The following is a 13,813-nucleotide window of genomic DNA, read 5'->3' as shown; positions in this document are numbered from 1 at the left end:
ATAAAGAAGACCGTGGCTCCTGCCCCTGTCCCTTCCTCACCTACTATATCACACTTTCACGGCAGTGGCGGGTTAAAGAAATTTTAATGAAATCTATCAATTTTTTCTTCTTTCCTTCCATTAACAGCATTTCCTGCAAACAAGAAAAATTTATATATTTTTTATTAAATTACTTCTTTAATTTTAAAAAATTCTTGAATCCAAACGAAGCCTTGTAGATTTTGACTCCCCCTAATAAGCCTCGTTGTATTTTTTTTATTCAAATTGGTACGGTTCGTTTCAAATCAATTGCAACCTTTTCTTTAATTTTTCATGGCAGCATATTCTCAATATATTCTGGAAATTTCGTGTCGGCAAGTGCAAGCTAACTTTGAAAATCGTGAAGTCATCATTGTTTGCAGGAGGAGAATTTTTTATATGGGTGTAAGTTTAAAAGTTTTTATATTTAATTTAAATTATTTATTTAATTTTTATAATTAATTTAAATTTTTTTATTTAAATTAATAAATTATAACTCGTGAGTTTTTACTAATTAATTTTTTATTAATTCACACTACGATTGCCAATAAACAACATATTTAGCAGATGAATGAGGTAAAATAAAGTCGCTTTCCCAGTTTCTGTTGCTGCCCAAAAGCCTAGGACCGTCGAATGCTGTTCCTCTGCATAATCGCTGAATGGATTGGCTACCAACATACTACTGTTTTCTTTTTAATTATTATTTTCCTCCTTTTGCTTCGAACTTTTATCTTTCAGCATGAGAAGCTATCATACATATGTTAGAGGGAAAAAAGGGAAACTTTGTATTATTAAAAATCTATAATCTCATTAATTTCTTACTCTCTCGTCTTCTTCAAGATCTCTCTCTTTGAATGATTAGTTCATGACGCTGATACGTAAGCATCTTTTTAACCATGTGATTTAGAATTTGATCTTTAGTGTCTCATTAATTAAACCAAGATATTTTTTCTTTTATATTTAAAGTGTGAATTAATTTTTTTTGCTATATATATATATATATATATATATATATTATCAAATTTTAGATGTTTAAATAATTTAAGAATGTGATGGATCAATTTGTATGAGCAAACACGATTCCAAATTGTATAATGAGGCCTGAATTTGACAAGGCCGAGAGAGAAAGAACTAAGCAAGCAAGAAGGGGAATGGTTGCTGTAAGATATTAATTAAATTAAATTAAATTTCCACAGATCTTAACCAAAGCCATTGGAACACCTTGTAGCCCTTCCGCAAATTCAACTGAAAAAGTTGCTATTTTAAATGTATTCAATCTCATCCTATCTCTGTTCCGCAACCCCATTATACAACTCCTTCAGCAACCACAAATTGGAGCAATCAACAAGTGGAAGCCAAAACAAGAACACGATGGGAAAAGGTAGCAAGTCTCTTATTCAAATCCCAATCCTCCTACACACACTTTGCATCCTCTTGTTCCCACAACCGTTGCTATCTCAGGACAACAATTTCATTCGCCAACCCGCTGGTCAACTCATCATCACACCACAACAACGCTCCGATTCGGACCCCCAACAGGTTCATATATAAAGTTAGCTCATTTCATTATACCTTATTATAAATTTATCTATATGTCTTAATTAATGTGTATGATATAGGTGCACATTTCGTTGGTGGGCAAAGACAAGATGAGGGTGTCATGGATAACCGAAGATAAGAAGGGAGAATCAGTGGTGGAGTATGGAACAAAGGAAGGAGAATACAGTGAAAGAGCAATGGGGGAAAATGGCATGTACCAATATTTTTTCTATAGCTCAGGGAAGATCCACAGCGTTGTGATTGGGCCTTTGCCGCCCAATACCACTTACTTCTACAGGTGTAGTGGGTCGGGACCCGAGTATTCCTTGAAGACACCTCCTTCCAATTTGCCCATTGAATTTGTCATCGTTGGTAAGTTGTTGTTTTGATTTGTTTCTTTTTGGTGTTGATGAGTTAAATTAGTTATATTACTTAGATCAGATCAGCTACAGAGGGTGTTGATGAGTTCTTCAAGCCAACGCAAACATGCCGTGGGACAGGATAAGGCCTTTAGGATTAAAGGGTGCTTTAAACGTACACCACTTGTTAGGCACTTCTCAAACTTACCTAAAAATATCTGCGATCAATCATTGCACCATAATTTCTTTTTCAGTTATGTTATCGCAATATAAATTTAATGACAAAAAATATGTTAATGAAAAGTATGAGAGGATCAGTTAGTAATTTTTTAATGAAAATTATATATTTTTTTATTAAACGGTATTTTATGGATACTTGATGATGTTTTCTTAAAAGATTTAACGACATTTTAACTCAATTTTTTAATACATTAAAAACCCTTTAGATAACTGGGATGAATCAATCTTCAATTTCCTGAATTCTTCTTTATTAGTATTTAAAAAACCATTTTTGCAGTAGCACATCATTAAAAGCTTAATAAATAGTAAATTTTTCTAAAAAATTATAATATTTAATATTATTAATGTATTATATTTAATAACATTATGTAATTTGTTATGTATTCTTAAATATACGTTAAAAACTATTAAAAAAAATAGAACGTTAGACTATGAGAGTTTTTATTAACCAAGTTGTCTCAAAGGACATTTCTCTTTTTATAATTTCTCTTTTGCTTCAGCTATAGTTTTTTTTATTCTTCTGTTTTCTACTTTTTAAATTCTATGAATGTGGTGGAGAAGAGTTTTTTTTTTTTTTTTTTACCTCTTATACTTTTATATCCCTTTTTTTTAATATTTATTTTTCATCTTCCTCATTCTATCTTTTGCTATCATATTATTCGCTATATTCTCTCTCACACAGAAATTTCTTAATAACACAGAAAATTAGGAAAACAAAAAATATTGATGTAATTTAAAGCCGAGCTTTGCCTCCACTAATTCCAGCTAGAGATTTCACAAATAAAATAAAAACCTATATCGGAATCGGTCAATATATAGATTAAATATTTGTAATGCATGCATGTTATACACTATTGTATATATGCAGGGGACTTGGGACAAACTGAATGGACAGCATCAACCTTGAAACATGTTGACAGCAGCGACTACGACGTGTTCTTGTTACCTGGAGATCTTTCCTATGCCGATTCCCAACAACCTTTGTGGGATTCCTTCGGTCGTTTGGTGGAACCATATGCTAGCAAAAGGCCATGGATGGTTACCGAAGGAAACCACGAGATTGAGATTTTCCCTATTATCTACCCGAAAGGGTTCGAAGCCTACAACACTCGCTGGCCCATGCCCTTCCAAGAAAGTGGTTCCACTTCAAACCTCTATTACTCCTTCGAGGTTGCTGGCACCCACGTCATCATGCTTGGTTCCTACACTGATTTTGATGCCCAATCAGAGCAATACACGTGGCTTCAATCTGACTTAGCCAACATTGATAGGGTGAAGAATCCTTGGGTGATTGCGCTGTTGCATGCACCTTGGTATAATACTAATGAGGCACACCAAGGTGAAGGTGAATCCATGAGACAAGCCATGGAGGAGTTACTTTATAATGCCCGCGTTGACTTGGTTTTTGCTGGCCATGTTCATGCATATGAACGCTTCGTATGTTCGTGCTCTTTAAGATTTTTAATTAATTTGATTAGTCATAGTCTCACTTTTAAATTATCAGGTTGAAATTTGTTTATTTACCCTTAAATTTATTGCAGACTCGAATTTACGACAACAAGGCTGATTCGTGCGGTCCGATGTATGTGACAATTGGGGACGGAGGAAACCGCGAGGGACTTGCGTTAAAGTGAGTGTTACATTGTTACACACTATTTAACATCTTAATTCTAATTTATAATCACTCAAAAAGTGTTATTGCTGATTTAACATGCTTCCTTGTTTTTTTCATTCTCTTTTTATCATATTATTACATTCTTATGTTTATCACTTTCGTTTTTATTTTTTTTATCTCTAAGTGTGAACATCTCTTAAGGTGTTTACTAAATATTTTGACCTTTTCTCATTCTCAACTAATAATTTTAATTTATATACTTTTATTTAAAAAAAAAAAAAAAACTTATTGTATTATCAAAAGTGCATTTCGCTGATCAAAATAAAAGAATAACACTAAAATCACTTCTATTATCGTAACTGGCAGTTTTAATTTTTTTTTCTATTATGTTTCTTGCGGCGTTGATATGTTAATATTATTGGCTGTTGAATTGTTGCACTGTTGAGAATAGGTTTAAGAACCCTCCAAATCCACTCTCATTGTTTCGCGAGCCAAGCTTTGGTCATGGAAGGTTGCGAATGGTAAATGAAACACATGCACGTTGGTCATGGTACCGCAACAATGACAGTGATGCAGTGGTAGCTGATAGCATTGTGATAGAGAGTTTAAGCAGCTCGAAAGGATGCTCCAATACACCAAACCAACAAGTTGTTACTCCTCACGAAGAGTTGTAATTAAGCCGTAATTAATCCTACAAATAAAGAAAAGATCACTACTTATTAAGTATCTTATATTAGCTAGGATGACAATGAATATTTTTATTAGTTGTATATTGGTTGATCTTGTATTAATTGATCTGCATCCAAGTAAGAATTGCTCGAGTAATGTGGATAGCGTGGCTTCTCGCCGAACAGCTTGATTCTGTTATTGATGAAACACTATTGCATGTTCTGTTCATCATACTTGGTGGAAAATAAAACAAGTGTCAGGTTGCTGATCTGAATCGCTGCTGTCAAAAATTGGATCCTTCACCAACTTGCGATGTGAATAAGCATGCTTCCATTAATTTGTTAGTTAGATTATAATTCAGAATAATAATAAACAGAACACTTGAATCTCTTGTTTTAATTTACTTTTTGGTGCTAACTGTTGATATTATAATCATGTACTTATCATTGTCTCGAGAAGGAAATGAAACTCCACTATATATTGGCTCTTAATTTGTTTGGTTATGTTCGACGTTGATTTATGTTTCTGCGCCTCCATTGGGTGACTTGTGAATTCAACAACTACAAAATTAAAATATTGGGTTGAGTAAGTTTGCATTGCCACGAAGAAGAAATTTGGTCAGAATAGAAAATTTAGTGATAGTAGAAGTTGTGCATATATGACAATGACAAAAATTGTTGCGCAAGCATAGAAAGTTCTAATGAATTATTTGAATGAGTTTTCTTGTGAAAATAATGATAAGGACTAAACTGCAGTGGCCATACTTATCTAACAACTTTAGTAGGTTGTAAAGAAGAAATGTGATGAAAAAAAAAAAAACAATGAAAAGACGAGGTTATGATCAAATGAAAAGGGAAAAAAATGATTCACCTAGTGTACATAAAAGATGTCAATAAAGAAGAAAAAATGCTCACAAAAAAGGAGGATAAAGGCCCCCAACAGGGCTAGCATGTTATGATATTTAGGGCTTTCTCATGGTTAAGGGTCAAGAAAGAAAGAGATCTTTCTCACGGTGGATTGGTGCACTAATTTTATGGTCATTGTACTAATTTTTCTTAGGTGCACAGGAAAAAAATTTCTACTTTGGGCCGTTGTTTAGTACTCCAAATTGCATGACTATATTTTGGTCCAATAAACATCAGTGACTGTAGTTGAAGTGTAAAAAAGACTTAAGACAGTATTGGGCTTATGACCCAAAAGTAAAAAGTAGGCCCATTTTAATGAATTCTCTGTGATTGATAAAAAACCAACTGGAAGAAACTTCAAGACCCAAAAAAGGGAAGAATGCAACATGTAAGCAACTCGCGATCTTGCGAACAAAAAAGGAAGCCACTTATCTATCCAATCACCTATTATTAAAGCATGCCTCGCAACATAATATATAATTTCATCATTACCTTGATTTATTTAAATCTGTTAAAATAAATAGATTAATTATAAAAAAATGTATTTTGTAAATCGAATTTAGCAAGTGTAAAAATTATTAAACAACCCTCAATCCCGCGTATTGTAAAGAAGTAGATCCAAATATAATAGTTTTAATTTTATTTAAGCCATCGGCACACTAACTATACATCACATAAATGATTTATTTTGGTTAATCCTCACATTTATACCGACGCAATTTTTTGCTACAATATAATATGACAAGTTGAGTACTTTTGTGATGTAAAATTGAGTAAATTATTTAATAACACAGCGAGTGAAGCATTGGACTAAAAATTTTTAAAATTATATTGGAGGGGTCCATTCTGACCTACTATTTTTCAAACAAAAATCGATAATTTCCCATTTTACAAAAAGTGAAAGCACCAGAAACGCGTTTCAACCACCCTTCAATATCTGAACGAGGGTGCACCCACAATTTCTGTTCCATCATCCACCAAAGGAAAATTCCTTTTTTCTTTTTCTTTTATGAATACAAAGCAAAGCCACGTAAGCATGACTTATTCAACCTTTTCCAGTGTGGTCCCATAATAATAGATAGATTTTTTATGCATGATCGCTCGACGCGTATCAAGTGTCCACAACGGACGCTCCTGATCAACTCATCCAATCCAACGGCTCTGATTAATTTAAATCTTTTCTAGCTTTTCCGCTTTGATCACGGGATTCGCTCGTGCGATCTCTTCTCTTCCCACCGCCTTGAAATCGAAGCCACACGCGTGTTTCTCCGGATACCTATGGGTCCCACAAAACGTCGTTCCACACCTGCACTTGAACCCGGTCAACCCCACGCGCTTCCGACACGTGCCGCACCGGTTCGTCTGAACCGCTGGAGCAGAGTCCGATGGATCGGGCGAGGCCGCCGGCGATGCCAACGCCGGAGGTTGAGGGAGAGATTCAACAGCGGATTGCGCGACCGCAGAGGCCGCGACGGAAGAGGATAGAGCGGCTTCGATGGTGGATTTGGTTTTGGCTTGCTCTTGTTCCTTCAAACGGATATCTCTGTAGCATTTGGAACAGAGATCCATGGTGGCTGGGCTGCCGAAGAAGCCGCAGTTGTTGGCGCAGAGCCTGTGTCCTTCGGGCGCTTGGCATCGGTGCTCTTCCGCCATGTCTGGATCTGAGAGAAAAGCTATAGAACAACGAAGATAACGGCAAGAAGATGAATATTTCACGTGCTTGGATTCCGAGAAAAATCGAGGAATAATTGTATAGATGAATCTTGTGTTAATTTTTTGGAATTGGAAGTGACAAAAAAAATTAGGTATAAATAAAAATTTATGAGATTGCAAACTCAACAAAGAAGAGCCGAAAATAGGGGAATTTAGTTTGTACAGCGAAAATATGAAAAAGGTGCAAGAAATTCTGATTCTTTGTTTCAAAGACGAGGAAAAATGAAAGGGTGTCTGGGATGGAAAAGGGCGAAATTAGTACGTGATTTATAAGAAGGAGTGGTTATGAGTTTGGGATAAGAACGAGATGAGAAGAAATCTTAACGGAGAATAATTAACAGAGTGAGAACTGGGAAATGATATAAGGGAGAAAAAGAGGAAGTAACGGCGAAACGAGACAAATTGTTATTAATCATTTTCAATTGGTCATCTTTAAGAAGATATTTTAATTAGGAGGAGAAAATTAGGTATGGTTGTTTATTTATTAATTAATGATTTGGGTTAATATAATATGAGGATAGAAAAACAGACAGGCTGGCTGTGACGGCACAGATGATTAAGGGTCTAAGCTGAACGTGTTAAATGCTAATTGTACGGGATAGGGAAATTGATGGACCCTACATATAGAAGAAAGGAAACTGAATACCTAGTCTAAATCAGTACTTCTAAGTTTCAAAGATAAATGATAATTAGAATTTTATCTAAACCATGAAAAGAGTTAAAAGTTAGAGTTGACGTAGGCCCATTAGCCCATTACAGTGTCTATAAAAGAAAGGTAGAAAGAGCAGGTAAAGGGTTGACTCTTTATTATTGAATATCATTTATTGCTCTGAGCCGAATCCTAACTTCAACATCGGAGTGCCTTTTGCAGGTACCCTCCTACATCAGCAATCGTCAGAAGGACACCAGAGCGAAGGTTGAAGACAGTCGTTTCTCAAGAAGGAACATTTTGGCGCCCACCGTGGGACAGAATTGACTTCATTCATCAGGATTAAGCATGGTAATGACGAGAAGCCAGCAAGAAGGAACCTCTCGGCAACAAATGGAGGACATCACGCCAGAGGAACCAGTACCTGAAGTGGTGATGCAGGGAGGTACGGAGGAAAGCATTCTAGCTGCACTGAGGCAGCTTAAGGCAGAAATGATGGAGATGAAGAAGGAACGCCAAAGAGATGCACTGGAGCTCTCGGCCCTAAGGAGGGAAAATGCTGGCTTAAGGGAAGAAATAAAGACACACATCCCTTCCCAAACGACGCCTTTCATCCAAGATCAAGGGGAATCCTCAGCACTGCAAGACAAATCAAGGCAAGTCTATCAATCGGCAACCAGAGATGACCGGGACGACCTTGTGAACCGGAGCCCGTTCATTCACCGCATTCTGGAAGCCAAGCTGCCCGATAATTGGAGAGGGTTGGCAATAGACAAATACGATGGCACATCCGACCCCAGAGAACACGTGGATATCTTTACAACGCAGGTCGGTCTGTACACAGAAAGCGATGCCTTATGGTGCAGAATTTTTCCTACTTCACTCCGAGGACCTGCGCTCAGTTGGTTCACCCGACTCCCCCCTCTCTCCATCGACTCGTTTACAACTCTCACAAGGCGTTTCAACTTGCAGTTCGCCACAAGCCGGCCCCATCCCCTAATATCCTTGGCCCTAGTCAATATTCGCCAAGAGAAAGGAGAATCACTTAGAGCGTTCATGGAACGCTTTGGCAAAGTGACTCTCTCAATTCATAACTTGGAACCAGCAGTAGTTATGCACCACCTCACAACAGCATTAAAGCCGGGACCCTTTGTTAATAGCCTCTGCAAAAAGCCCCCGATCGACCTAGATGAGTTAAGGAATCGGGCTGCGAAGTACATGCAAATGGAAGAATTATCCGAATATCGGAGCCAGGTACGGATGGACCAAGGATCTAACTCAAAAGATATAGAAGGAAAGGAAGCCTTTAAAGCAAGGCGGGGGAACGACAGAGGAAATGAACTTGAGCGACCACCTCGGCGACCGAAGTATCCGTCCTACACGACGCTTAACACTAATCAGGCCAGAATACTTGATCAAGCGTTGGCCACAGAAATATTGAGAATGCCTAGACGCGCTAACACTCCACATCGGGCAGATAAAAACAAGTCTTGCCGATACCATCAGAACAGGGGTCACACTACTGAAGAGTGTACGGCACTAAGAGATAAAATTGAAGAATTGATTAAAGGTGGATACCTAAAAGATTTTGTACAGACAGATCCCACAAAGCAATCTAACAGAGGAAGAGATCGTCACCCTGATTCACCAAAGAGATTCGACCACAAAAAAATTGAACGACACAGGAGCAGGTCCAGAGAGCCCCCCGCTAGAAGATTTGAAGAAAAGTATCCGAAAAGGGTCATTAACACCATAGCCGGAGGGTTTGCTGGTGGAGGACCTACCCATTCGGCTAGAAAAAGGCATCTTCGGCATGTCCGTTCGGTCAATAATGTTTCATTGGGCAGCAGAATTCGGATCCCGCCTATTACGTTCACTGACGACGACTTTCAGGGAGTCGATCCGGTGCAGGATGATCCCATGGTAATTAGTGTAGACATTCTTAACTGCACTGTTCGAAAAACACTAATCGACCAGGGGAGCTCGGCCGATATCCTATACTGGAATACATTCAAGCAATTAGGCATCGCAGAACAAGAGCTCAAGGAATACCATGAACCATTGGTTGAGTTTTCTGGGGAACGAGTAGAGACCAAGGGATGTATTGACTTGTACACCACGTTTGGATCAGAACATGAGGGCAAACGCATAAGAGTCACTTATCTTGTAATATACTACTCGGCAGACCATCCCTGAACAAATTGAAGGCCATAGTGTCCACTCCGCACTTGGCCATGAAATTTCTGTCTGAAAGAGGCCGAATTGTTACCGTCCATGCTGATCAAAAAACAGCCAGGGAATGTTACTTTGCAAGTTTACGCTTAAACCATTTCATGGGAATAACCGGGATGTCAACATTGTATTCCCTCGGTTGGAAGAAGAGTTGGATGTTGAACTAGATCCTAGAATGGATGCGGAATATCGTGTCGAGCCCAATGAAAACAAACAATCCTTCCAACTAGGAGCAAAGCCAGAACAAGTTGCGTATTTAGGGATCGGTTTGAACGAACAAGAAAAAGCCGTCCTCCAAAAGATGCTAGTAAATAACGCAGATTTGTTTGCTTGGACAGCCTCAGATATGCCTGGCATTGATCCAACATTTCTTTGTCACCACTTATCGGTCTATAAAGGAGCCAAGCCGGTAGCTCAAAAGAGGAGAAAAATTGGTGGTGATAAAGCAAAGGCAGTAAAAGAAGAAACCAGTAAACTAATACAAGTTGGCTTTATCCGAGAGGTCAGGTATTCAACATGGTTAGCCAACATTGTCATGGTTAAAAAAGCCAGTGGCAAATGGCGAATGTGCACGGACTTCACGGACCTCAATAAAGCATGCCCAAAGGACGCATACCCACTACCAAACATTGATACCTTAGTCGATGGCGCAGCCGGTCACAAAATACTGAGCTTTTTGGATGCTTATTCTGGGTATAATCAAATACGAATGTACCCCCTGGATGAGGAAAAAACAGCGTTCATCACAAATTCTGCAAATTTTTGTTATCGAGTGATGTCGTTCGGTCTGAAGAATGCAGGAGCAACATACTAGCGACTCATGAACAAAATTTTTGAAAAACAAGTGGGTAAATGCATGGAGGTGTATGTAGACGACATGGTGATTAAATCCCTCGCATTGAAGCAACATCTTGACCACTTAGATGAGGTATTCGGAGAAGCCAGAAAGCATGGTATGTGATTCAATCCTGAAAAATGTACGTTTGGTGTAGCTGGCGGTAAATTTTTGGGCTTCATGTTGTCGGAAAGGGGGATTGAGGCAAACCCCGACAAATGTAGAGCCATCATTGACATGGCCAGTCCTCGCAGTGTCAGGGACGTGCAATGACTCACCGGGCGGATCGCAGCCCTTGCTAGATTCTTGCCAGTAATGGCAGAAAGGTCTAGGCCTTTCATCGAATTGTTAAAAAAATCTCAAAAATTTGCTTGGTCCAAGGAGTGTGAGGACGCCTTTGTACAATACAAGCATATGCTGGCGGCACCACCTGTGTTGATTAAACCGACACCAAATCAGGAAATGATTGTTTATTTAGCTGTATCCGATCACACCGTCAGTTTGGTTCTACTTCAAGAAACACCTGAACCGAACCCCGTATATTTTGTTACCAGGACACTCCAAGGTCCTGAATCTCGGTACCAGTTAATGGAGAAAGTGGTACTTGCCCTGGTCCATACAGCTCGTCGGTTAAGGCACTACTTTCAGAGCCATCGGATGGTGGTACGTACAGATTGTCTGATGGCCAAAATATTGAGGAAACCAGAATTAGCTGGTCGGTTGGTAGCATGGACAATTGAATTATCTCAGTTTGATATCCATTTCGAGAACCGACGCCCCCTTAAAGCCCAAGTGTTAGCCGACTTCATCAATGAGTTCACTACACAACATGATACTATTTCGGACATGTGGAATGTGCATGTTGATGGATCATCAAATCAATTAGGCAGTGGAGCGGGGGTCATTCTTGAAGGACCGAATGCGTTCGCCATTGAACAGTCTATCTGGTTCGGATTTAAGGCATCCAACAATCAAGCCGAATATGAAGCTTTACTCGCCGGTCTCAGACTAGCCAGGGAAATGGGGGTTAAACGCATTACTGCTTGGAGTGATTCAAAAGTTGTAACCGAACAAGTGAATGATACCTATCAGATCAGGGACTCGGTCATGCTTAAATATTACCAGGAGGTCAAGAGAATAAAAACCGAGTTTGAGGAGGTATGCATTCGGTACACACCCCGAAACATGAACGCACGAGCCGACAGGCTAGCTAGGCTGGCTAGCCAACGGAAACCAGGGCAACTGCAGAGCATGGTTCACCAACAAATCCTCCAACCTAGTATCACCAAGCAAGAATGCATGGACATAGAAAATTCATCTCATAATTGGATGACCCCCCTGGCCCAATACCTCACTGATGGCAGTCTCCCGCAGGACGCAGCAGCAGCTAGGAAAATTAAAGCACATGCAGCCAAATACCTTCTTCTCGGCAAAGAATTGTATCGAAGAGGAATTTCCACCCCCATGCTTAAATGCCTAGAAGACGACCAAGCTAAGTACGTGATGAGAGAAATCCATGAAGGTATCTGTGGAACCCATTCGGGCGGACGAACTATGGCAGCCAAAGTGCTCAGGGCCGGATATTACTGGCCAACAATAACTCAAGACTGTCAGTTGTTTGTAAAAAGATGCATTCCCTGTCAACAACACGGCCCTCACCTGCGCCAACACGCCGATACCCTTCGGCACATTAGCGCTCCTTGGCCCTTCGCTATTTGGGGAATGGACCTCCTCGGTCCATTTCCCTTAGCAAAAGGGCAATGTAAATTCCTCCTCGTCGCCGTGGACTACTTTACCAAATGGATTGAGGCCGAACCCCTAGCATCAATCACGGCCCATAACGTACAAAAATTCACTTGGAAAAACATCATAACACGGTTCGGTCTCCCTCATGCACTAATTACAGATAATGGGCTTCGGTTTGCAAATCGGCAATTCAACGAGTTCTTGGCAGGCCTGCATATCAAACATAGGGTTACATCTGTTGAACACCCACAGACGAATGGCCAAGTCGAGGCTGCCAACAAAGTGATATTGCATGAATTAAAAAGGAGGTTGGGTTCGGCAAAGGGAGAATGGGCAGAGAAGCTGCCTGAGATTTTATGGGCCTATCGGTGCACGCCGCAGACCACAACAAAAGAAACCCCCTTTCGGCTTACCTATGGTACTGATGCCATGGTACCGGTAGAAATTGGAGAGCCGTCATTCAGGAGAGAGAATTTCAAGGAATCGGCCAATGAAGAGGCTCTGGCCGTCAACCTGGACTTGATAGATGAGATCCGTGACCACGCTGCCATCATGACTGAGGCTAGTAAAAGAATGATGGCTAGAAAATTCAACTCCAAAATAAGTCCTCGACAATTCTACAAAAACGACCTGGTATGGCGAGTAACCGGGGACGCGCGCAAGGATCGACAAGAAGGGAAGTTGGCAGCCAACTGGGAAGGCCCCTTTCGGGTAGCAGCAAGATTAAATAATGGAGCATACAAATTGGAAACCCTGGCAGGAAAATTAATACCAAGAACCTGGAATGTCACTCATTTAAAGCATTATTATAGCTAAAACCTTGTAATACGTGCACAGGTGCACTCTTTTCCTATCCCAGATTTTATCCTCTTAAAAGAAAGTGAAAAGGGGTTTTCCTGAGAAGGTTTTTAACGAGGCACCTAATCAATAAAATTTCTCTTTCTTCACCTATACGGTTTTTTACGCATTACATACCTTTCAAGCACCATTCCCTCCCAAGTTTCACTTGGCCAAGGTTGAATTGTTTCCCTTCCGAGTACCCCACTCGGTCAAGGACGAATTAATTCCCTCCCGAGTACCCCCACTCGGTTAAGGACGAATCAGCTATTTCCCTTCCGAGTACTCCCACTCGGTTAAGGACGAATCTACTATTTCCCTCCCAAGTATGACTTGGCTAAGGATGAATTAATTCCCTCCCGAGTACCCCCACTCGGTTAAGGACGAATCAGCTATTTCCCTTCCGAGTACTCCACTCGGTCAAGGATGAATTAATTCCCTCCCGAGTACCCCCAC

At 39.8% G+C, this 13,813-nt stretch overlaps 3 protein-coding genes across 4 annotated transcripts; 2 read left to right on the top strand and 1 right to left on the bottom strand.

Annotated features, from left to right (window-relative positions):
- The first annotated feature begins 1,090 nt into the window (after positions 1 to 1,090).
- Positions 1,091 to 4,928, top strand: LOC113861430 (purple acid phosphatase 22-like). Of its 2 annotated transcripts, XM_027494234.1 has the most exons (5): positions 1,091 to 1,557; positions 1,638 to 1,929; positions 3,025 to 3,593; positions 3,698 to 3,786; positions 4,223 to 4,928. In XM_027494234.1, exons 1-5 carry the CDS (start codon positions 1,285 to 1,287, stop codon positions 4,443 to 4,445), a joined length of 1,446 nt encoding a protein of 481 aa, XP_027350035.1. In that variant the 5' UTR covers positions 1,091 to 1,284; the 3' UTR covers positions 4,446 to 4,928. The 2 variants fall into 2 exon arrangements, with proteins under 2 accessions (XP_027350035.1, XP_027350036.1); XM_027494235.1 differs by having other exon boundaries at positions 1,132 to 1,557; positions 3,025 to 3,597; positions 3,698 to 4,710.
- A 1,296-nt stretch (positions 4,929 to 6,224) lies between these two features.
- LOC113861433 (zinc finger A20 and AN1 domain-containing stress-associated protein 4-like) lies at positions 6,225 to 7,428 on the bottom strand. Its single transcript, XM_027494239.1, has 2 exons — positions 7,321 to 7,428; positions 6,225 to 7,018 (listed from the first exon to the last, which is right to left on the bottom strand). The coding sequence occupies exon 2, from the start codon at positions 6,996 to 6,998 to the stop codon at positions 6,516 to 6,518; it is 483 nt and encodes a 160-aa protein (XP_027350040.1). The 5' UTR covers positions 6,999 to 7,018; positions 7,321 to 7,428; the 3' UTR covers positions 6,225 to 6,515.
- Positions 7,429 to 8,061: 633 nt separating this feature from the next.
- LOC113860904 lies at positions 8,062 to 9,903 on the top strand. Its single transcript, XM_027493458.1, has one exon. It carries the CDS (start codon positions 8,062 to 8,064, stop codon positions 9,901 to 9,903), a length of 1,842 nt encoding a protein of 613 aa, XP_027349259.1.
- The last annotated feature ends 3,910 nt before the right edge of the window (positions 9,904 to 13,813 follow it).

The sequence above is a fragment of the Abrus precatorius genome, unplaced genomic scaffold (genome assembly GCF_003935025.1).
Source record: "Abrus precatorius isolate BTA unplaced genomic scaffold, Abrus_2018 Scaffold3, whole genome shotgun sequence".
Lineage (NCBI taxonomy): Eukaryota > Viridiplantae > Streptophyta > Magnoliopsida > Fabales > Fabaceae > Abrus > Abrus precatorius.
Note: the sequence above shows the minus strand (reverse complement) of the source record. Positions and strands in the feature narration are given on the sequence as shown.